At 41.6% G+C, this 24,027-nt stretch overlaps 1 protein-coding gene across 1 annotated transcript in view; it reads left to right on the plus strand.

Moving 5' to 3' along the window:
* si:dkey-225n22.4 (collagen alpha-1(XXI) chain) overlaps positions 1–23,563 on the plus strand; it is a 72,882-nt gene extending 49,319 nt beyond the window's left edge. Inside the window, exons 23-31 of the mRNA XM_034706126.1 lie at positions 613–684; positions 1,149–1,184; positions 3,912–3,956; positions 11,836–11,868; positions 13,042–13,188; positions 13,458–13,512; positions 19,451–19,645; positions 22,354–22,431; positions 22,952–23,563. Coding sequence (XP_034562017.1) covers positions 613–684; positions 1,149–1,184; positions 3,912–3,956; positions 11,836–11,868; positions 13,042–13,188; positions 13,458–13,512; positions 19,451–19,645; positions 22,354–22,431; positions 22,952–23,139 — 849 coding nt within the window. The 3' untranslated portion in view covers positions 23,140–23,563. The remainder of the gene's footprint in view (positions 1–612; positions 685–1,148; positions 1,185–3,911; positions 3,957–11,835; positions 11,869–13,041; positions 13,189–13,457; positions 13,513–19,450; positions 19,646–22,353; positions 22,432–22,951) is intronic.
* Positions 23,564–24,027: the final 464 nt, after the last annotated feature.

The following is a 24,027-nucleotide window of genomic DNA, read 5'->3' on the forward strand; positions in this document are numbered from 1 at the left end:
GTGGAAAGGGCAGCGACAAATCCCGATGATTTTAAATGTATCAGCAGGTTTCAATATCATTGCCTAATCAGGGCAATTTAGTATGCTAAATGTAGCAACAAGCCATGCTAGTTAAAGGTTAATTTGCTAGTCTGCATAGCTTTTTTCAATATTTAAGTCCAGCTTACCTCTCTGGTGCCTCCTCACATGCTTATGGCTGTTGAAACTCTACTCTGCATTTATTTTCCTTCTTCACTTTGGTGTTTCTCTTTAAGGTCCTACATTTTGGGGAGGTATTGTGATTGAGCTAGTTCTGCTTATCGTCAATGCGTGTTCCTGTGATCTTCACTGTTGAGTGGATCAGTAGTTGTTCATTAGGTAGAAGATGCTAGGCTGAAAAGTGTTTCAATCACATAAAGTGACTGTCAGTGTCATGGATATTAGTCAGCAGGTAAATTGTAGCATTTGTTCCCATTTATAGGTTAACTGTAGACCTTTGTGTTGGTTCCCTTGGGCTTTGGAATGGGGTCTCTTTACCCTTTATTTCCCCTGATGGCAGGGCTTAACTTCATATGAACCATCTTAAATGTCATCCATTGATTTCCAAGCATCAATAACCTCTCAACTTTTCAGGGCTCAATAGGGGAGCCAGGTTTTCCAGGGATGCCGGGGGCCACTGGGCTGCCGGGGTTCAAAGGTCACAAGGTGAGCGGCGACGCATACAAAAACAAAAGTTATTCATGGTTTTATTTTGTCTTAATGAAGTCTTCATGGTTGAACAGTCAGCCCTTAAATGATTCAGCGCCTTGGTTGTCAGGATTTTGTACATTTACATGTGGAGCTGTACAAGTGTTGACAGCTTAACATAACACATGCACTTGTTAATGTATTATTCATGTGTTGCTAAGATGACATGATACATTTTAATGGGGCTGAAGGTTGTCCTTCACACTTCAAAAGCAGTAAATACAGTACACGCCATCATAATGCAGATCAGCCTGGTTAACATGCTCTATTTTGTTTTTATTAACAGGATGCTGTCAACATGACATTAATGCTTGAAGTTGTAATTCATGAAACAGCATCTTGTAACGCTGTCAGTGTCAAAACAAGAATGTGAAAAGTCTGTGAGTTGGACTTGTTCTGATGTTTTGTTGTTGTGTCTTTAGGGGGAGAAAGGAGAGCCAGCCTCTGAAGGTCACCAGGTATTGTGCTGCTTAATTACCCTCTACTTTAAGAGTCACATGCACTGGGTCAGAAGAAAATTCTTTGAATATGTGATGATGTTTCAGTCAGACGATTCCTGCTTCAAAAATACAACTTTGAGTGAGAATACAAAGAACACGTGACAAGTTCAGCAAGTTCCTGCTTCCAACTTGGCACCAGCTGCTTGGTCAGTGCTTTAAAATAACACAATCTAGGTACCCCATTTCTAGAGGCGTCCCTCTGGCTGTAACGTTTTGATGTGACATTGAAGCTTGCATGAGATCTGGGGAGCACAAGAGTGAACTTCAAGTAGCTGTTAGGTTGAAAAAACATAAACTTTTGATTGAGGAAAACAGGGCTGAAGGGGATGTCAGAGAGGACACAATCATTTTTTAACCAATTCAATCTTACAGGCTTAATTTAGATGTGGTCTATAGAAAGTAGGAATGAAAGGCATCCAACTTTGAACTTCTGAACAACAATAAACTTACAACACAAGAAAAATGTCAGGAACAGTACACAGCAGTTACGGCTTGTGTGTTTTTCTCTGGACTGAAGGTTGGGGATTTAAAAACAGACTTTACACCAGCATACAAAATTTAATTAGATAAAAGGCATGTATCTGTATTAAAGCTGTGGAGCATTTCACATGTGGACCCTTGTTTGTTCATTTAAAAAAAAAAAATCTGACGAGCGCTTTATATCAGTCAAATCCATGCTGGGTCTAATCCTAATGTTTGAAAAACCAGTAGCATCATTATCCAGGCATTCTAGATAAACCAGCTTCTTGAAAACAGCGGAGTGTAATTTATTTCTCTGTCATTGGAATGCTGCTTAAATTCAATGTTCGGCTGATCATGTCCAACCTCTTTAACTCTCAGCTTCTACTGAAAAGACCTCCTCTCAAACCGCTTTATCTCCAATGACTTAACCTATCAGTGAGTTTTCTCATGACTCAGGTTCAAAAGCTCTCTCCCTTCCTATGACAAGTAGCAGCTTGACATTTTACCAGCTAATGAACTAGTTAACTACTTTAACCTCCAGTCGATGCAGTAGTAATTGGTCAGCTAGTCAATACCTCAGGGGAGACGGCTGACCTTGGCTCTGATGTACAGCTAAAGGCTTGTTTTGTCCAGAAAAACCACACATCTTTTTTTATTTAGATCAAATGTGATTTTGAATAATGTGAAATGTCACAGTTGAATGCTTGAGCTGTTTGCATCACAGAATACAAATTTCCTTGTTCAGTAGTACACTTCTTTGTGGGTCTTTTTTACATAACAAGTATTAAATCAGAAGTAGTGAAGTCTTTTGTGGCTGCAATGAGTGACACTGATAGATCAGAAAGTGGCTGCACCACTGAAAACTAGCACCCTACCTCCTCTCAAAATGGAAAAGTTCTAAAAATGAAAACCAGCAGGTGACAAGACGGAACATGACTCATCTGCAAAAAAGCCACGACCACTGGATACCACCTGGGCGTCTGAAACTCACCTGTATGAGCCAGCACACATAAAGTATAACTTTACAACAGTGAGTTAGAATGGCCGTGATATGTCCAAATGTGTCCTCAGAGAGGAAGAGACTGTCTGAGACAAGACTTTTTCCAAAAAGGACGTTGAAAGAAATGAAAGAATAACAAGATTACGTACAAGAAATTTAAGACATTTTGCAAGAGGAGGTCCCGACCAGAGGATAATGCTATACGAGGTTCCTTGGTAAAGTTTGGGATCCCCTGCCTTAAATGCATTTTAGACTTTTAAACAGAAAATGTTTGCTTTTCCTCCCTATTGCCTCATCCTGACTCTGTTTTGTGCAAAATGGTGCTCTGACTGAAGGGTGCAGTCAGAGCTTTAAAAAGCCAAGCTGCATAAACCCATGCATATCACTACTTTGACCCTGATAAGCATCAAGTATAAACAGAAATCCAGCAGAAATCAGTGTTGTTGTATTTCACTGATTTACATCAGCATCAGCTCAGCAGTAAGAGGCTTATGTGTAATGTTAAAGTATGCTTCAGTATCAAGTGTGAATGTAAGAAGTCTGTCCTAACTAATGCTTACATTTCACACATACACACGAAAGTTTGTACAGTTTTCAGATCTCATTTTTTTCATTGATATGCAGCTTTTCCCAGCATGAACACATCAACACCTCAGCATTGTAGCGACAAGATCAGAAACTGAACAATCAAAGCATGTGATGAATGCTCTGATTCAGCTGCTTGCTTTTTACACTCACTAATGGAAGACAGTGTGATGGCCCAGAGGAGCAGAGAGAGAGAGAGGGAGAGAGAGAGAGAGAGAGAGAGAGAGAGAGAGAGAGAGAGAGAGAGAGAGAGAGAGAGAGAGAGAGAGAGAGAGAGAGAGAGAGAGAGAGAGAGAGAGCGCAGAGCACTGCTGCAAGATGCAGTAGGAAAAGACACACACGAGATAAAAAGTCAGGTTTGTTAAAGGTCACCACTAGCCAATTCACATCCCCTCTCTCCACGGGTTTCTCTTATTGGCTGCTAGTGGTAATCATGACCTTTTCTCCACTCACACACACCCTGGATGAAGACATGGAATAGCACACAGTAATACACACACACCTCTATTGATGCGCTGGTTGTGGCACACATTCAATCTCACCCTTTCACACACTCACACAGAACATGTAGCCACACAGGCATGTATGTAAACAAACTGGCACAAACCTTCTGTTAATCATGTTGTATCTGTTTACAGGGGGAGCCTGGCAGGGATGGAGAACCAGGGACTCCCGGCGTACCTGTAAGTGTAGATTCATCTTTCTTCCACTGGGTGGCAGTGAAGCTTAGGTTTTTATGGGTTCAGCAGGAATTATAAAATAACTCAGTTTGTGTGAATGTGTGGCTATAAGGGGACAAAATGTCCCGACAAGGGCAGAAGGCTGAAGGAAAATCTTGTCCAGTTTTCACTCACAAAGAAGCTGAACCGGACGTCTGATCATGAGTATATCCATTTGAGGAGTCTGTTTGAAGTTGTATCATAAACCACTGATACAAGTCATCATGAAAACTTGATCACAAATATATACAATGATTAAAACTCCTCTTATCTGAATGGTACCGCCTTTAAGCCTTTTTATAAGATTGAAATCAGACAGCATAGAAAAACATGAAATAAAAGATGAAATAAGAAGAAACTAAATAAGGATGAGAGGATACAACATTTTGGAAGATCTTCACAGCAAGGGAAATCAGACTTGAACAAAGCAGGAGTCAACTTTCAGCAGAATCACTAAACAGTCTAACTCACCATTGACGCATCAGGTTAGGAGTCTTCTACCATTCAGTTCCTGCAAACAGAAGACAGAAATGATGAGATCCTATAATAACTTCAATCAGCAAAAAATCCCAGAAGAAATCACCACAATCAGGGGGTTTACACAAAATCAACACGTTGTTTGACAACCACTCTAGACTGTTGGAGGAACTTTCCAGCTAGAAAGTGAGCTAATAAGTATGTTAATCGCTAAAGCTATTGTAGAACATGGGCAACGCTATATTTCAATTAAAAGACGATATGAATCAATAGAGGGAAATCACTATCACAGGATGAAACTATCCATTTTGGGGGAACAACATGCAGATCTCGAAACCATATGCCTGCCGGATCTGACTGTGCCGAGCCAGTAAATCAGTCATGGTCTTCTTGTCAATAACCATCTTTTTAACATCAAATTAAAACTAAGCTTCTCTGAAAAATTCACACTTTCCTATGAATCCGCATGATAAGAAGTGACTGCTAAGACAGGACATACTTATATGACGTGTATTCTTGTGTTTGAGTTTGACCCATGTTCCATCTGTTGACATGAAGGAGGCAGGGTTTAAGACCGATACTGCATCCAGTCATCAAGGAGAGCTTTCATAAAGTCTGTGAATTTGACCAATCACAGTTTCTTTTTATTTATTTATTTATTCGATTTATTTGTAAAGGGACCATGTACAATATTTAACATAAATGTCACCATCTGATGCATTGTACCAGAGTTAGCTTAAAGCTAATTTACATCTGCAGTCCCTTGGCAGGTCACAATTAAAACATTATATTGTAAAAACACTCGCTTGCACACACACACGCGCACGCGCACACACACGCACGCATGCACGCACACCCACAAACAATCAAACAAACAAACAAACAAATAAACAGTATGTATATCAAGTCAAAAGTATCAAATCAGTGGTTGCAGTGTTGAGTGTCCTTTAGCAGACTTTTCAGTTTGGTTTTGAAGCTGCTGAGAGAGATTTTAAAGAGACAGTGTTCCAATTGGTCGTATTCTGCAAATACCCCTCAATGGGCTCCCATGCCTCTTCAGGTGATTGTAATAAAAGTCTGATTCATTAGCTAAAATTAAAATCTGGGTCAAAAAAAAATCTTAAAAATAGGTTGTGTTATAATGCAGTTTAAGCATTAGAGATGAAGGCGCCACAGCTACGGCCTGATGCATTGTGAACTTGTCATTCATCTCCATAGGTATAGCTGCTATAACAACATGTTATGTTTTTGGTCATTTTGACCTTTATTAGCAAGAATAAAGTGAGAGAGATAGGGAATGTGGGGAATAGAGAGTGAGGGAAGACATGGAGTAAATGGTATAGCCTCTGTACATGGGGCGCATGCTTAGACCACTAGCCAATGGTGTCCCGCTAATATCATTTTTCTGTAGCATCTTAATTTGTTGGAATGGCTGCTTGGGTCATGAAGATAAGCACTGAGAGAGCAGTAATCAGAGCATGCATGATCCATGTGAGAAGCACTTGCGTTAAGCCTATATGCCCGCCTGATGGGATAACCTTTGAACAGAATGAGACACTGGTATTCAGGAGCTGGATCAGCCGAGTGGAAGGAGTCAGGAAAGGTATCAAATTCACACTCAGTGCGTTTCTATCAGTCAAATCTTACATTTAATTCGCCTTGCTCTTGCAGCGTGAATCATCTGCAAGGTCAAGATAAAACATTTGTTGAATTGTTAATTACCAAAGATCTAGAGGGGAAATATTCTCAAAATGTGAGTACGTGGTGAAGAGTGATTTGATCTTGACAACAAGGTGAATTAAGGTTCCAGAAGGTGAGATAAGCACATTTACATAATTGATTCAACATGTTTATCCGTGTTGAGATTACCATCCTCATCAATATTTTTTAATGAGCAAACATAGTGTTATGAATTGCTGAGTGATTTGCAATTCCCAGCTTTCAGGCTAAGCTTTGCAATTGATGCTTTTTAATAGGAACAAAACCAAATGAGTAGCATTTAAGGATTGATTCGTGTGTATCGATCACTGAGGCATTGATCCTCGCATCCCTAGATGGGATTTAGACAATAAATTCAGTCAGGGGTGTGTGTGTGTGTGTGTCTGTGTGGTTGTCTGTGCGAGAATGCTTGGCAGTCGCTACATTCAATCATCTGAAGAGTTGTGTAGTCGCGTCTGTGGCTCTTGAGACAGATAAAACGATTGTATTTTTCAGTATGCAGCTTAATGTTCACACTCTGTAATTCCACAGTGTCGAGAGCAGCCCAGCCTCCATGTCACACCCTCTCAAGGCTAAATGCACCAGCAGTGAATCACAAGTGTGTCACTGCTGAGACGAAAATGACATATTTTTGTCTTTAGTCCGACTTCCTTGTTTTGTGCTGGAAAAAAAAAAACGTAACTGTGCTGCAATTCAAGAGAGTGTGTGTTTGTTTGCTGACAGGTATGCATTTAGAATAGAAAAAGAAAGATGTGTATGTTGGAAGACACACACCTGTTGAGTACAACAGAGTGTTGCTGGGGGGGGGGGCGCGCATGTTTGGCCTTGTGGTTAAATTGCAGGTTACAGAGGCTACAGTCCTCAAATAGGGCAGCTGATATGGCTCCAACCTGAGGCTATCCGCTATCCACTGTCCTGTCTGAATGAAAGCATAAAAGCCCCCCCCCCCCCCCCCCCAAAAAACAAAAAAAAACCCAACAACTTCAGTACCATTGAGTGTTGCTGGTATTTTTTAGATCTATGTAGCTGTAGCTTTGACTGTGTGAAACATGCACAAACTCTCAGTGATGTCACCCATCAGCTTAATGAAGAGACGTTATGAAGCTCAGAGATGGCAAAAAGCTAAAATGGGGGGCGCCATTGGCCTAGCGGTCTAAGCATGCACCCCATATACAGAGGAAATAGTCCTCTAAGCAGCAATCCCAGGTTAGACACCTGGCCTGGACCATTTGCTACATGTCTTCCCCCACTCTCTACTCCCTGCATTTCCTGTCTCTCTTCAGCTGTCCTATCCATTAAAGGCGAAATTGCCAAAAAATGTAACTTAAAAACAAAAAAGGCTAAAATATGCCCATCTCTCAGTCAAATCAGCAATGCCCCTAATTATCATAACGTTTAGCCTAAAGATAATGGAAACAGATAAGCTATATAAAAATTTACCCTTCTATGGTTGTCACTAAACAAGGAAATCAGGCACAGAGACCATAGCTGCAAACATGTTTAATTATTCTGTAAAGATTAGCATTTCAACATGAGGTCTAATGGGTATTCCTTGTCTTCTGGCCTCAAGTGGACACTCAAGGAACTGCAGTTTCTTGTGCTACTGTATTGGCTTCATTTTTCAACACCAGAGATTGCCACTTGCTGAACACACATAATTAGTTTGAGTCTTAGTTTGAGAATTTGACTTCAGCCCTCATCATTAGATCAGGTCTACTCAGTTGTAATGAAACTGAGGATCTAATTTAACAAGTTTTGAGGTTTCATACCTCTGCAGCTGCACCAGTCATGCCAACCGGCATTACTTTTTTATGGTGCTCATGAATTTACATATTCCTGTAAAAGAAGTATCTCAGATTGGCTTTCATTTTCAAGGATAAGTTCTGGTTGTCAAAGAACTCACTTTCTCCCACGCTTGTGAGTGGTTTAACAACAGATATGTACAGGGGAAGATTTATCATGAGTGGGACCAATATAAATAACTGTGGCACCAGGCGTCCTTTGCTTTTTATTGGTAGTGCATTCTTTCATACTGTATATATTTATCATGTACCACTGTATCCCTTATTCCCAGTCCAACAACAGTGAACATGTAATGCTGTGGGGCAGAATGATGGATTTTACATTTATGTCTGCGTCATGTCTGCAACTTTAATCAATCAATCAATCAATCAATCAATCAATCAATCAATCAATCAATAAATCAATCTTTATTTGTATAGCGCCAAATCACAACAAACGTTATCTCAAGACGCTTTTACAAACATAGGAGGTCTAGACCACTCTATGTCAAATTATGAACAGAGACCCAACTTCAAGACAGGGTAAGACTCAGTCTGACCCCACCTTAATCCATCATGAGCATTGCACATCGCAGTATTTAGCTAGTTACAGTGGTGAGGAAAAACTTCCTTTTAACAGGCAGAAACCTCAGGCAGAACCAGACTCATGCTAGACAGCCATGATGCCTCGACCGAGTTGGGTCTGGAAAGACAGATAGAGGGGAGTAAGAGAGAGGTGATAGTGATGAGACGAGTAGTAGAAGCTGGAGTCCAGATCGTCCGTAGCAGGAGGACGTCTACGGCAGCTCAGAGGAATCTACTAGACAATGGAGCTGGATTTGATGGTCAATCGTATCGAATGCAGCGCTAAGATCTAATAAAACAAGTACGAAGAGAAGACCACTGTCTGAGGCCATTAGTAGATCATTGGTTACTTTTAGCAGTGCAGTCTCTGTGCTATGGTGGGCTCTAAACCCCGACTGAAAGTCCTCAAATAAACTGTTGCTCTTAAGAAAGTCCCAGAGCTGAACTGACACCACTTTCTCCAGGATTTTAAAGATAAAGGGGAGGTTAGATATCGGCCTATAGTTAGATAAGCTGCCTGAATCAAGAGTGGGCTTTTTAAGGAGAGGTTTAATTACAGCTACTTTAAATGATTGAGGTACATAGCCTGTCAGTACTGCTAAGGAACTGCTAACTAGTGGAATTACTTCTTTTAGCAGCTTAGTTGGGATTGGTTCTAAAAGACAGGTCGATGGTTTAGCTGAAGAAACTGTTGAAACCAGTTCAGGAAGGTCAATGGGTGAAAAACAGTCTAGGTATACATCTGGCTTTAACGCCGTTTCAATGATCCCACTGTTGGTAAAGGGTCCTACACTAGATACAGGTAAGAGGTTACTAATTTGATCTCTAATCTTTAAGATTTTATCATTAAAGAAGCTCATAAAGTCATCGATGCTGAGGGCTAAAGAATACATGGCTCAGTGGAGCTTTGACTGTCTGTCAGCCTGGCTACAGTGCTGAAGAGGAACCTAGGGTTGTTTTTATTCTCTTCTATTAGAGAGGAGTAATAGGCAGCTCAAGCAAGCTGCAGGGCCTTCCTATATTTTTTTAAGACTATCCTTCCAAAGTGAGCAGGTTTCAGTTGTTTTATTGGAGCGCCATAATCTTTCTAGTTTTCTAGAGTTTTGTTTTAGTTCACGGGTTTGAGCATTATACCACGGAGCTAGCCTCTGTCGTCTAATAGTCTTCTGTTTAAGAAAAGCGATTAGGTCTAGGGAACCTGCAGAGAACCTGTAGTATCATCTACAAACTGATCTAGCTGAGAGGAACTGGAGCTAGTATACAAGCTTTGAGCTAAGGTTGGACAAATTACTGAGTTTAAAGCAGCAGGGATAGCCTCTTTGAACTTAGCTACGGCACTATCAGACACATTTCTCGTTATTACGTTTTTATTACCTTGAGTAGAACCTAATAGGAGGAAATCAAACGTTACTAAAAAGTGATCTGATAAAAGTGGATTTTGTGGGAAGACTAAGTCGTCCTCAATTTCAAGACCATAAGCCAGAACAAGATCGAGGGTGTGATTGAAACGGTGAGTAGGTTTGTTTACAACCTGTGAGAAGCCAATTGAGTCCAGCAGGGACATAAACGCAATCCTAAGGCTGTTATTATCAACGTCTACATGAATATTAAAGTCACCTACAATGACTATTTTATCTGAGCTGAGGACTAAATTAGATGAAAAATCTGAAAATTCAGTTAAAAATTCAGAGTACGGGCCAGGAGGGCGGTAGAGTATAACGAATAAAACTGGTCGTACTGTTTTAGAAACTGGATTGGGAAAGCTGAGAATTAGGCCTTCAAAGGAGCAACAGCCTAGTTTGGGTCTAGGGTTAATCTGAAAACTAGAATTAGAATTAAAAACTTGACTGGTTGGTGGAGAAATAAGGAACAAGTAGCAAGGCAGTAATTGAAGCTTTTATGATATATATAGAATATGACCTAGATTCTCAATCTTTGAAGTTTTGGAAGCATAGGGAGCCTTTCAGCAGGAAACATACATTAGCACAGTAGCCAACAAAAAAACAGACTACACAAAAAAACAGGAAGCAAACACAAAAGCTGTTTTCGTTTGATGTGACAAGGAGGCAGAAGTGAGGACAGTTAAGGAAGAGCGTCAACAGAATGGATGGTTGTGGAGCTCGTCCATTGAGGCTAAAGTGACCCTTTTACTGACTTCAGTCTAATGCATTTTCTATACAGTCCCCATAGTGTAAGAGGTATGCCAACAGCAGTTTCAGACCCCTTTCACTGTGTCCACTCTGGACATGTTCAGCCACAGGGCTGCATAAGATTCAAACTTCTAAGTGAATTACACAATCAATAAGTTGGAAGAAAGTCGACTTGTTGCAGTGATGCAAGAAGAAGGTGTCGCAGGGTGTTATGTGGTCACTTTTGATGAGTGTATTGATTAAACTTGAGTGCGTATGTGTTCTGTTAGATGTGTTTTGAGATGGACAACTTAGCTTAAATGCATTAAGTGTAGACAGGAGGTGGCAGCCAATAACAGAGAAGTGTGTCTGAAATGTCCTGCTTCAATGCAAAGTATTGTGACACAACTTTGAAGGAACTAGGCCAACAAAGATGTATGACGTCTCTGCAATGATGAATGTCCATACATGCCCAGTGTTAAAACACGTCGCAGGGACGAATGTTGCCCACCGGAGGTGTAAGTTGTCTCCCATCGGATGCTCCAGGTTGTGGCTCCTGCACATCAGATACATTTGCGCTGAGCTGATTCTTCCTCAACTTCCCCAAGTTGCATCATCTAGTTTCTATTGAATATTTTATCAGACGTGGGTGGAGCTGTAATTTATCATTTTACGGCGAATTGCATTGATACTCTTGATTCCCAGAAATGTGATTAAATTGTTTTCAAAAGGATGGCCTCATCTGAGAAAGGTAGACCATGAATAAGGATAGAAAATGAAGGAGGAAGCAAAGTAAAGGAAACAGAGCCCACCAAGAGCCTCAGACATGTCCTTACAGTACTTTACTTTGTGTTTTTTAAGGACAAGTGAATCCAAGGATGCATTTTTCATTAACTTACAAAAAGTAAGCACAACAAAAATGGCTTTAGAAAAAGCATTACAATAACCAATCTAATATGTTTTGTAAGCCGTTAGTTCTGATAGAAAGGAGAGCCATTCTGCATCAGCAATGTGGAGCAGCATAGATAGCTCCTCTGACATACTAACTCTGTCTTTGATATGTAAGCAGAAGTTTCTAACTGTCTCTCTCTATTTCTCCCTCTTCCCTTTTCCACCCTACCCTTCCCTGCTCCCTTTTCTTTCTTCCATCAGGGCGAAGAAGGACCCAGGGGAAGGAAAGGAGAGGTTTGTCGAATTAGACTTTGCGGTATTAGATATAATCCATTCTGTCTTATTCTGCAGCACACTGAGAAGCCCTGTCAAGCCTGCACGGCTGCTATAGAAGACTTACAGAGCCAATACCTCCAGGCCTGGGGAAATCTGGCCCCATGGGCAAAAATATACATCACAAAAGCCATCTTTTTTTCTGAGGGCAAACACATCTGAAATATCAAACACTTACTGTACTGTCTACAGAATCACCAATTATGAAGATACTGAGGCGTCCCTCTGTTGAGCATGTTTGTGGACTACAATTCAACTTGTTGTTTGTGATTAAATATCATGTTTACACAGTGCTGATTAAAGTGAAGGCCATTAGAATATTATCTAATGCTATCCCTGCTCCTTTTGTAAATTATGCTCTCAAGGTTCATGTTTTCTGATTACACTTAATGTTTAAAATGAGGAATGTTAAATAATGGCTGCATTCATTTTTAAGTAACGTTCAAAAAATTTTGCTTTTATTCAGAGAAAGACAAACCAGTAACAGCGACTGGCAGATTTGATCTGCTACAGCCAGAGCTAGCTAGTTCATTAAGCTAATCTAGCTCTGACTGTGAGAGTTGTCATCCTTGCTTGTAGTGTTTCAAGTCAACTCACTTTGTCCATGAATACAGAAGTGTTCTGTGTTTCTCTTTAGGGTTAAATTGTATGCCTTAGAGTTCACAATTTTTTTTATAGAATAGGCTATGTTGTTTTTTCCAAAAGGGGGAGGAGATGCTAACGTTAGACTAAACTGCTTAAATTCAACATAAAACTGGATGTTTTTAAATGATACCTTTGTAATCTCACAAACTGTTTTAACCTAGTTAGTTAAAGATAAACTAAAATTAAAATTCAATTAAAGTTACCAAGGTAGCCTGCCAGCTAATGTCTGCAGCTGACATAAGAGCTTGCAGACTGTTTGATGTCTACTTTTTGTCTTGTGTTTTTGTATCTCTAAAAGGTGATGAGCTTTTTTCTTTTAAAAAAAATAAGCCATGCCTAGTGATTTTGCTACAAAGCAGGAGAGGTTTAGCCAAAAGCTAATCAATCCTTTTTTCATTTGATATCTTAAATATTGCTATAAAATATACCTCAGTTTCACCTTTTCTCTATTGCAACCTGAAATACCCTCTTGTCTCTCTTGCTCTTCAGAAAGGACTGACAGGTGACTTTGGCCTCAGGGGGACTGAAGGAAAGAAGGGAGATACAGGCCATATGGGTGCTGTTGGTCCCAGGGGATTTCCTGGTCAGGACGGGTTGCCAGGCCAACCAGGCCAACCAGGGTATCCAGGGAAACCCGTGAGTGAACCTTTTCTGACTATTCTTTCTGAGTCTTAAATGGCCTATAAGAAACAGAAAGTAGTACCCTGCTCTGGTTTGTGAGATACCCTGCATTGGATTATGAGTAGTGGGACCAGGTCTGTCAGTGTGTGTGGGGGCTTTAAGAAGACAGAGAATGCAGCATTGAGAAGATCCTATAAATCTTCAGGCATGTTTAATCACAAGTTGAGCCTGCTTTCCCAGTCCCAGAGAGGATTCTGCTAAAAAAGTGTAATTGTGTGTTGCAGGGCAAGCCTCCCTCAGATGAACATCTGCTTAAGCTCTGCACTGATGTCCTGCATAGTAAGTATCTTTCTTTTTTATTACTCTGTTTTGAATCAAAGTTCACAAACATCTGCCATTTACTATATTCCCAGAAATTATTTTGTCAGCTTACTGTATTCAATGTGTAACAGGCTGGAAAACCAGGGCATCAGTTGAAAAAAAAGTGATCAAACCAAACAAAAATGTTGCTGTTAAAGGTGATATATGCAAAATCGACTTTTTAATGGTCCTCTACCTGAAATATGTGTCCCTGGCATATCTAAAAAAAAAACCCAAATGAAAAAAATCCATTCTGCCCCTGTTTTGATTTCTCCACCTCTCTGTAAATGTGTGCTGAAACGAGCCGTTTCAGATTTCCGTGTTTTTGTTACGTCACAACAATATCCAGTCTTTAACGGAAGTCAGAGCTCGGAGCTTGTTCAGCCCATAGATTGTATAAAATACAACTCAACTTCTCCTCCGTTTTCATTCCCTGCACAAATGTGTGCAAACAAGGAGCTTAGGAGGGAGGCATGCTAGTTGTAGGCTGTCTTAATAAACACAAAGGTCGGTTTTACTCCCCACGCAGATTTGAAGATCTAGTGGATCATTTTTATTTTTCATGGATAAGTGCTAGCGCTAGTTAGCATAGCCACATAGCTACATGTCGTAGCTGTAGCTGTGTACCAAAACACACGTCAACATACTGACAAATAAAACAACAAGTAACAGAATCTGTGACCAATCGTTCATAAAGGTCCTGCTGCCTTTCTGGCAGAGGTCGGTTTTACTCCCCACGTCTGCAGATTTGAAGATCTAGTGGATGATTTTTATTTATCATGGAAAAGTGCTAGCGCTAGTTAGCATAGCCACATAGCTACATGTTCGTAGCTGTGTACCAAGACAGACGACATACTGACAAATAAAACAACAAGAAACACTAAATCTGTGACCAATCGTTCAGAAAGGTCCTGCTGCAGGCGCCTCTACGTCAGGATCAGATTCTGGATCAAATTCAGAGGGTTGAAGTAACGCGGGTCTGTGAACAGCAATGTATATTCAGCCTACATGTAAACATTAGATTAATGTGCTGGAGAGCCGAGGTCACATCCAATTCCTGAGGGGGCGTGGTCAGTGAGAAAACGGAGTGTTCTGAGCAGTGCTGAAAAAGAGGGTTTTTCAGACATGTCAAACTCTGATTTCAAAGTGTTTTTTTGAGCATAAACTTTAAAGACATGTTTTGGGGACCTCTTAGACCAATATATTTTGATGAAAAGAGCGTAATATGTCGCCTTTAAGTCGAATAGTAAAACAGTATAGATATCCATGGAAAAAGGTCCTACATTATACATTTAAAGGCCTTTATTGAGAGGATAGGGCAGTGGATAGAACAGGAACCTGGCAAGAGAAAGTGGGGTAAGACATGTTGCAGAATGCTGTTGGTTGTGTTTGAACAAAGCAGTAACCCTATAGTGTTAGAAAATGAAACCAATGAGTAAGGTCAAAAATTGCTGTTCCTCAATTGTCCACTTGAGGTTACCTGCAAAAGCTCAAGTACCAAAGTCAATTGCCCATTTTTACAACAACAGGTCATGATTACAGCCTGTTTCAAAAGCTAGTATTGGTCGGAATAGCTTATTTCTTTGTTCATAACGCCTTTGCAAAACCAATTGGTGACGTCACTGATACTACGTCCATGTTTCATACACAGTTTGAGTTTTGAACCTGACGAGCTGGCCACTTTACCCACTTAAGCATCTATAAGTGGTGCACAATTTAACCGCTGAGCTAAATGGGCACCCTGCGTGATAATTAAAATGAATTTAGCTTAATATAATACTTTGTTCTGAGAGCTCCCTGCCCTTCCACGTGCATTCATGGTGTGCCAAAGCCTGAGGACGGGATAGCAAACCTTCTTTCCCTTTCATTTGTATATATGAAAAGCCAAGGCAGGGAGAGCAGCAGCACCTAAAAAAACCCAAACATCCATAACAGAGTAGGCAACAGTGAGAATCAAAATGACTCTGGTAAAATCAGATTAGCAAAAAGGGAGGGGCTGGGGAAGAGGCGGGAGCCCATTTTGACATTTGCTGGTTGGAAGTGTAGAAGGTAATTCTCCATTATTTTACTCCCTATGGAAGTGTAGCTTTTGTCTGTGTTGTGTTTGGTGTTAATAATAATAATAATACATTTTATTTAAAGGCGCCACTCTCAGTATATATGTATATATACATACACAAATTTACATTAAAGGAAAGAAAATCAAAGTCAAAATGAAAACAATATAAACTAACAAAGTGGTAAGAAAAAATAGAAACAATAACAAAATGACAGTGCAATTGGAGTCAGACGGAGTAGGCGATTTGAACAGATATTACTTTGAGTTGTGATTTGAAATGGGGGAAAGAATCTGTGTTTCTGAGCTGGCAATCAGTTCCAGAGACGGGGAGCAGAGCGACTGAACGCTCGGCTCCTCATAGTGGTGAGACGGCCGGAGGGGACAGACAGGTGTATGGAGGAAGAGGATCTAAGGGAGCGGGAGGGAGTGGGAACATGGAAGAGGTCGGACAGATATTGGGGACGGAGGGGGTTCGGGTAATGATACGGGCAGCTGAATTCTGGACCAGTTGGAGTTTATGGAGGGATTTTTTTTAGTCCAGACGGGAAGTGACAAGGCTGTGGACAAGGATGGCGGCAGTGTGGGGGGTGAGGGAGGGGCGGAGACGATTGATGTTACGAAGGTGAAAATAGGCAATCCGGGTGATGTTATTGATGTGTGATTGAAAGGATAATGTGCTGTCAAGGATGACACCCAGACTCTTAACCTGGGGGGAGGGTGAGACGGAGGAGTTATCAATGGTGAGGGAGAAGCTGTTGGATTTGAATAGAGTGGATTTGGTGCCAATGAGGAGAACCTCGGTTTTATTACTGTTTAATGTACGGAAATTTAGGTTGAACCAGGTTTTTATTTCAGAGATGCAATCTGTGAGGGAGGTGGGCGGGAGAGTGGACGAGGGGTTAGTGGTGAGGTAGAGCTGGGTGTCATTAGCGTAACAGTGGAAGTGAATGTTGAATTTGCGGAAGATATTACCGAGGGGAAGGAGGTAGATGATGAAGAGGAGGGGCCCCAGGACAGAGCCCTGGGGCACACCTGTAGTGACGGAGGAGGGAGTGGATTGAAAGGACTTGAGTTGAATGAACTGTGTGCGGCCAGAGAGGTAAGATGTGAACCAGTCTAACGGAGTGTGGGTGATCCCAATGGAGGATAGCCTAGTGAGGAGGGTGGTGACAGAGGAGTGGATGATGGTAGAGATGAGGGGGACCAGGGAGGGGAGGGAGGCTTTAACAAGTTGTGTGGGGAGGGGGTCCAGTTGACAATTGGATGGCTTGGATTTCTGGATGAGTTCTGTGATTTCAGAGAGAGTGGGGAGCTGGAAGGAGGAGAATGAGTGTGAAGATGGGTGAAAGTCGGCTGAGATGCTGAGGTGGGGGTGAGGGCCAAGGTGCTGGTGGAGATTCTTGATTTTTGAGTTGAAGAATGACATAACTGAGTTGCAGAAGGAGGTTGCGTACAAGTAAGCGGGGAGAGAGTCCTGGGGTTGGGTGATATTGTTAAGCAGAGAGAATAGTGACTTGGAGTTTCCATTATTTGCTGTGATTAAACTCGAGTAGTAGTGGGTATTGGTGCTTGCGATGGAGTCCTTGTAACATAGTATGTGGTTATTGTACATTTCTTTATGAATAGTGAGACCAGTTTTTTTATGTAGTCTTTGAAGTTGGCGACCTTTGGCTTTCATCAGGCGGAGCTCGGGGGTGAACCAAGGGGCGGAGACAGAGAAAGAGACAGATCTGGTTTTTAACGGAGCAAGAGAATTGAGAATATTATAGTCCAGTGTTGTAATGAGAGACCAGATCATCAGGAGTGGATGGATTGGGGATGTCAGGGAGGCAGGAGGAGTGGATGCTAGAGATGAGAGTGGCGGGGTTAATGTTCTTTATATTCCGGAATGAGATGAGATTAGAAATGGAGAGAGTGAGTTTGACTGTAAATGAGAGGAGAAAGTGGTCAGTTATGGGGAGTTCATCAGCTGTAATGTTGAGAGGGGTGACACCAGAGCAACAGATTAAGTTCAGAATGTGTCCTTTGGAGTGTGTGGGAATGGTGGTGTGCTGCTGACATCCAAAACTATCTAAACAGGATGTGAAGGCTTTGGTGAGAGGGAGATTGATATTGTCCATGTGGATATTGAAATCGCCCAGCAGTATTATGTGCGGTGAGAGAGAGGATAGATGGGTGAGGAAAGCAGCAAAGTCATTTAAAAAGTCACTATTCAGTTTAGGGGGGCGGTAGACAGAGGCAATGATGGTTGGAGTGGGACCAGACAACTCGCAGACAGTGGATTCAAACGAGCTGGAGACGGGCACAGACACCTTGCCCGTCAATGAGCGGATGTTTAGTTGAGCAAAGTTGAGAGCGGTGTTGTCACAGCTGGTAGTGGTGCTAGCCCACCGGGCTAGGTGGGCTAACACGCTGTGGTCAACAACCCGGCTGGTGGAGCGTGGAGGGCCTCGGGAGCTGGACCAGATGGATTTTGTTGCTGTTAAGTTGTTATGGTGGAGATTCCGTCGGGACCCTCGGTGGATGTATCGCCGGCGGGGCTGGAAGGTGATGTCCAGGTGGAGGTGGAGTGCCGCTGGCGCAGGTCCAGGCAGGTTACAGCGCAGCTGGAGCAGGTCAGCAGCCGAGTACTGGTGTAAGCCCGTCACTGGATGGTGAACAGGCAGGAAAAAGAGCCAGACACATACGAGCCAGATGTATGTCCTACCGGCCCACATTGTGGAAGAGGACTCAGACAGCGTCGATTACCAGGTAGACGCCAGGTGAGGCTCAGGCCGGGACAGGTAAGCTAACGCTGGTTAGGCTCACACAAGCTGTAGTGCAGACAGATTTTAAACGTGTTCCAGCGAAGGCAACTGCAGAGTCATAAAACCATAAAAAAGTTTAAAAAGTTACCGGCGAGCAGTGGCAGCAAGTTGCGCCAGCGTTCACTCGTCACCGGAAGTATGGCATGTTGCACCTCAACCTCAAACTCTTAAAACAGATGATAAGCATCGGGACTAAACCAAAGCAGCAAAAAGAGTTACTGAATCACTAAGAACATAGAAGGTTGCAGAGGTTGTGAAAACCATTACTGCAAGTTAACCCTTCTTATCACATTTGGTGACTGTTTTCTCAGAGACTATATGTGCAGTGTACTGATGATTGTAGACCTACAGAAAAACACCTAATGCTTAATGCACTTTGATTCTGTCTGCTACTCTGCAGCTGATTAGATCTATTGTCAGCATCAACGACGGGGACTGAATAGAATGAACTATAATCAGGCAATCAAATTGGTTTGTGGATTGCTTCAGGTACAGTATAATAACCTGCTGTTGATAATACATATTTGGATGCCTTTCCTTTTCCATAAATGAGCAGTAACAAACTTTTTACAAAGTACTATAAATTATTTTGCCTGGAGATGTTTCAAAAATGAAATTTCACTCTGATTATACACAGATCTAATTTATCACACAAGGACATTAATCAGGACGTTGTTTTTCTTCTCTCCACAAAGTTGTTTGCACAATATTGAGTGAAGCTAAGATTACCATCCAATATACTGGCCAATTTAAAGGAAGTTTTAATGGACTACACCATCATGTATGGCAACTTCATTCCACACTTTATATGTAAAAGTAAAATCTCAAATGTTTTTGTTGCTCACTGGCTCCCTACTGGTCCCAGATTCCAACACTGTGAGTTGCATGTGGATGAAAAACCTTGAGAGAGTCTTTAGGTCTTGACAGCATGGTAAATGTGATTTATGATGATGTATGATATATTATGTGATATTATGAGGTCAGACTGGGATACAAGGAGTTATTTAACCCAGGGGTGGATGAGTCAGCACTTTTTCTTTGTGCTCCACAGATCAGCTTCCAGCGTTGCTCCAGAGCCTGGCCCCCCGGGCACAGTGTGAACCCTGCCACAGTGTGAAGGGACGCCCAGGTGAGCCAGGAGCCCCAGGACCCAAAGGCTCCATGGGAACCCCAGGCTACCCTGGCAGGAGCGGTGCTCCCGGTTACCCAGGACCTCCTGGTATGCAGGGTTCTTCAGGCCTAAAAGGTAATATGACCAGTAATTTGAACCTTAAGGCAGGTTTATCTGTATTCAGTGCGTGCCTTTAAGTCAGTGGTGTTTGATTCATGGTCTGAAACTGTGACAAAAATGATTCAATCAGTCTCTTTACCATGACAATAACAAGACAATAAATAACAACACAACTCCATGAACAAGACCTAGGACACAATTTACTGCTGCTTTCATCAACGATTAAAATCAAAACAGTGTCAAGCAGCAACAAATTGGATGTGTTGATGTTCAGTGTACCCCATAAAACAACATCATTAAACAAGTGAACATCAGTGAAACTCAGCAGAGCAAAAGACAACAAATACAAAACGCATACCCATCTCATTGGGCTGTCTTTGATTTATCACCACTTCAAGACTGAGAGTGGCTAATCATCTGTGAAAGATGCCAAACTGTACCACTCCATTGTTGTGTACCATTTCCACTCCATAGGTCAGGATGAACAGAAACTTTGGAGGTGTCAGAATGGAGGAAGAGACTTAAAGCCAGACTGGAGTGTTTTTTTTTTTAAAGAAATGTAAATCCAACCAGCAGGGGGGATTTACTAAAAGACACCACGAAGAGGGAAGTTAAGGCTTCAGGGGCGGAGTGCACCAGCTGGGCGTACCTTAAGTTACTTAGCCTTGAAACCTAAAGTCACAACCACCTCTAAATTATGCCCTGTGCACCAGCTAGACTTGAGCCATGTTTTGTTACACCAGGATTTAACTTTGATATGAAAAACAGAAGAATTAACAGTCACAAAATGTAAGAAAAATATGATGGTAGTACATTATAGGATGATTAATGAAAGGGCCCTAAGATGAGAGTAATCCATGATCAGACACTGCTCAGACAGTGAGCTGATTTCAAGGTTGGGTTTTGCTAAGACAGTACAGTTTGAATGAACTGAAGAGCTCTCCCTTTAACTTTGGCATGTGTCGAACAGAAAGGCAGCGCTGTCTCTCCGCCATGCAAGTGCTGATTGCTTTCAAGTCTCTTGCAGATGAAGCTGTCAGCTCTGAACTGTCAATGGCATCCAGCCCTGTGAAAGTGAGGGAATTCTCTCCCTCTATGTTCATGTCTAAGCTGCTTTATAATGACAGTTTTGGTCAAGGACCTCCCCAAAGTCCTTTGTTATGTTCAGCATGCAACTCTATGAGTTTCTGAATTTTGCTATCAGTGTTTTTTTCTGCTTTTGGTTTGTCTTATCTGGAAATCTGCAGATATGTTGATTGGAGAGGTAGAGTGGATAGAGGTGGGTTACTTGGCACCAGTCACGGCTCCAGGAATGTTCAAGTGGGCAAACATGACGAGACTAGTCACAGCTACAACGGTTCTCAGCCAGGTTTGGTGCACTTTGAACGACTAATACTATTGTTGATTTTGGTTGGCTACATCAACAAATCGTTGCACTGCTACTCCTGGCTATGCTTGAAACGCAGAAGAGCCGGCCATCGTTCACTGAGCTGATATGCTCTGAAATTGTCAAGTTATTTGAGGCCAGAATGTCTGTCTTGCAATTTCCCATTAGCTAATTCATCTAAGGGCTTAAGCCTGGCTCACTTAATTTTGTTTAATCTGTATTCACAGGCATGTGAGTGGGAAAAATGTGACATTTTTGCCTCATACAAGGTATAGGAAGTCAGAGTTATAGGGACTTTTTAACTCAGATGATATCTCTTACAGCCAAAGGTTTTTCCGAACAGGATTTTTGACACTAAGAGCCAATCAATAGATTTGAAACACAATTATGCCAAACCTTGAGCCAGACACAGAGCTGCTAGCATGGCTGAAGTCTTATTAAGTAGGCCTCTGGCTCAAACAGTTCGTTCCCTGACTCCAGTAGTCCATATATTAAAATTTTAGCAAGCGAGAGACACTGTATCCTATATTGTTCCAGAAGGATACTCACAAACAGCTGAGAGTGTCAGTGACTTTAAGTGCAACTAGGTCAAGAGCTCAGTTAATGACTCCCATTGGACCACAATAACCATTAGCATACCACTGATCCCAGAGGCTTATATTCCTCACTCATGCCAGCAGTCAGTTTAGAACTGAAGAAGCGAAGAGGTGTAACCCATTCAAGAACTTCCTGAAGGCTGTACCACTGAAGTGTGTGTACAGTATGTGTATGCATGGATTAGATTGGATGATGATGTGCAGGTGGGCAACTTGTATGTCAGCATCTGCCATCTGTGTATGAGAATGTGAAGGAACGTGTCATTTATTAAAAGCCCTTAGAGTGGTCAGAGGAATAAAGAAGTGCTATATAAGTGTCGGTCATGTACTATTTGTGGTTTCACACTTCTGCCACAGAGACTTCCAGAGATTTTCAGATAATAGTTTAATTAATAATGTCAACCTGAAACCTTCTCTAAGAGATCAGGAACTGTAGAGTGGATCATGTTGCAAAGCTGACCCGTACAGTGTTCTGCTCCCCAGTGTCTCAACAGGGACACTGAAGATGCAGTGCCCCAGAATGGACAAAAAACATACCCCAACAGAAGTTCTGAGAAAAATCATGTTTAAAAAAAAAATAACAAGAATATTTCTTTAGTGTTAGCTCTCAATGAAAGCCAACGGCACAGGACTGAACACAGCTGCCTTGGAGGGAAAAGCTATTAATTTCTTGCAGCTCTCAATCTGAAATTTCATAGTAGCTTTTATACTGTTTTAAAGCACACATATCATACCTGCAGGTGACATCGGACTAAGGGGGCTCAAAGGCAGCAAAGGAGAGGGTAATCATGGACCTCCAGGACGAATTGGACAGCCAGGTATGTAAAAAAAAAAACAGCAATCAGCATAATTCCCAATACATCTTCAGCCACTTAGCTACCTTGTGGAGTTGCAGCTTTTTCAGCATCTTAACCATGGTGTTTGACATCCAAGCTTCCAGGTCTGTGCTTCAGTGCACTTTAAAAACAAATATGCATGGAGGTTGTTTGCAGTCTTACATTTTTAACTGATATGGGAGAGGACTCTGTTAGTGTTTCATTTTCCTAGAGTACACTTTGTGACAGCTTTGGAGCTGGGGTGAAGGAGAGGTGAGGGCAAGTCACAGACAGTGAGTGCTGCGTCTCTCAGTGAAAGCTATGGTAGCTTATTGACTCATCGCATGCAGCATGAGCAGATGTAATTAATGATCCATCATGGGCTATTTTTAGTTCAGAGAGCAAGAACTATGATCAGATTTAATGGAACCTTTCACTTTCTCTCCAGTAATGAGGCAGAACGAGCACCAGCTGTGTTTTTGCTTATGTAGTTCATTTTTTTTAACTGTCGTTCTCACTGCAGGAATTCAAGGCCCTCGGGGTTTCGATGGGGTCGGTCATCCGGGCAGTCAAGGGATTCCAGGAAAACCAGGTCCACCAGGAGACCCCGGGAAACGGGGCAACTCAGGGCTTCCAGGTGTTTGTGATATCTCCATGTGTTATCAGACCTACAACCTCAGGGAACATTACAGCAAAGGACCCAATGTCTGATGAGGAAGCAGCATGTGGGAGGCTGCTATTGACTCTAACACCCAAGTGTTTCCAGGAAGCGATTTACTGTATTGCTGATTTTCAGAGATGTGTGTGTGATTGTTGAGTCCTTTATGACAGAGTGTGTGTGGAGAGGAGCTGCGCTGAAGGCACAAACACCTTCATTGGTTAAAATACACTGACATAGGCAGAGCGGGCATTGATTCAGGGTAAAGATGGATGCATTAGCAAACTAGCTCACTGAGGTACGGTGGCTGGGAAGTGCAATGCAAATTTACAAAGGATGAAACACTTTTACAAAGTTGGAGACAAATTAACATTTTGTATAAAACAAAATTAAATTAATAAAACAGTGTTACCAAAACCAGAAAAAACTAACAAAATCAGAAACACAATTTTACAAGTGCCCGAACATTTTTACTCATCCAGAAACAAAATTACAAATGGCATTTTCTGAAGGAAAAGGATTGCACCAACAATTTTCAAAATAAAAGATGTCTGTAATATGAAAATGTGCAACAGCCAGGGAATCCATATATGTTGTGACATTAACAACCCTGTTTCCACGAAAATATTTGGATTTAGACCGATAAGAGAACACCTCAAAATGTGTTCCTGCCAATCAGCTCTTTATCTGATTTGGAATTCCATTGGAAATTTAGCATATACATTTATACTGAAATCCCCGATCAGCACATTTCAAGGTGTTCTCCTATCAGGCTGAATCAACATATTTGAGTGGAAACAGGGTTGTTAATGTCAAATATATTTTAATTCCCTGGCTGTTGCACATTTTCATATTACAGACGTCTTTTATTTTGAAAATCGTTGGTACATTCCTTATCTGACTGAATCTGCTGTTTGTAATTTTGTTTCAGGACTGGTAAA

Source organism: Notolabrus celidotus, chromosome 17, assembly GCF_009762535.1.
Source record: "Notolabrus celidotus isolate fNotCel1 chromosome 17, fNotCel1.pri, whole genome shotgun sequence".
NCBI lineage: Eukaryota > Metazoa > Chordata > Actinopteri > Labriformes > Labridae > Notolabrus > Notolabrus celidotus.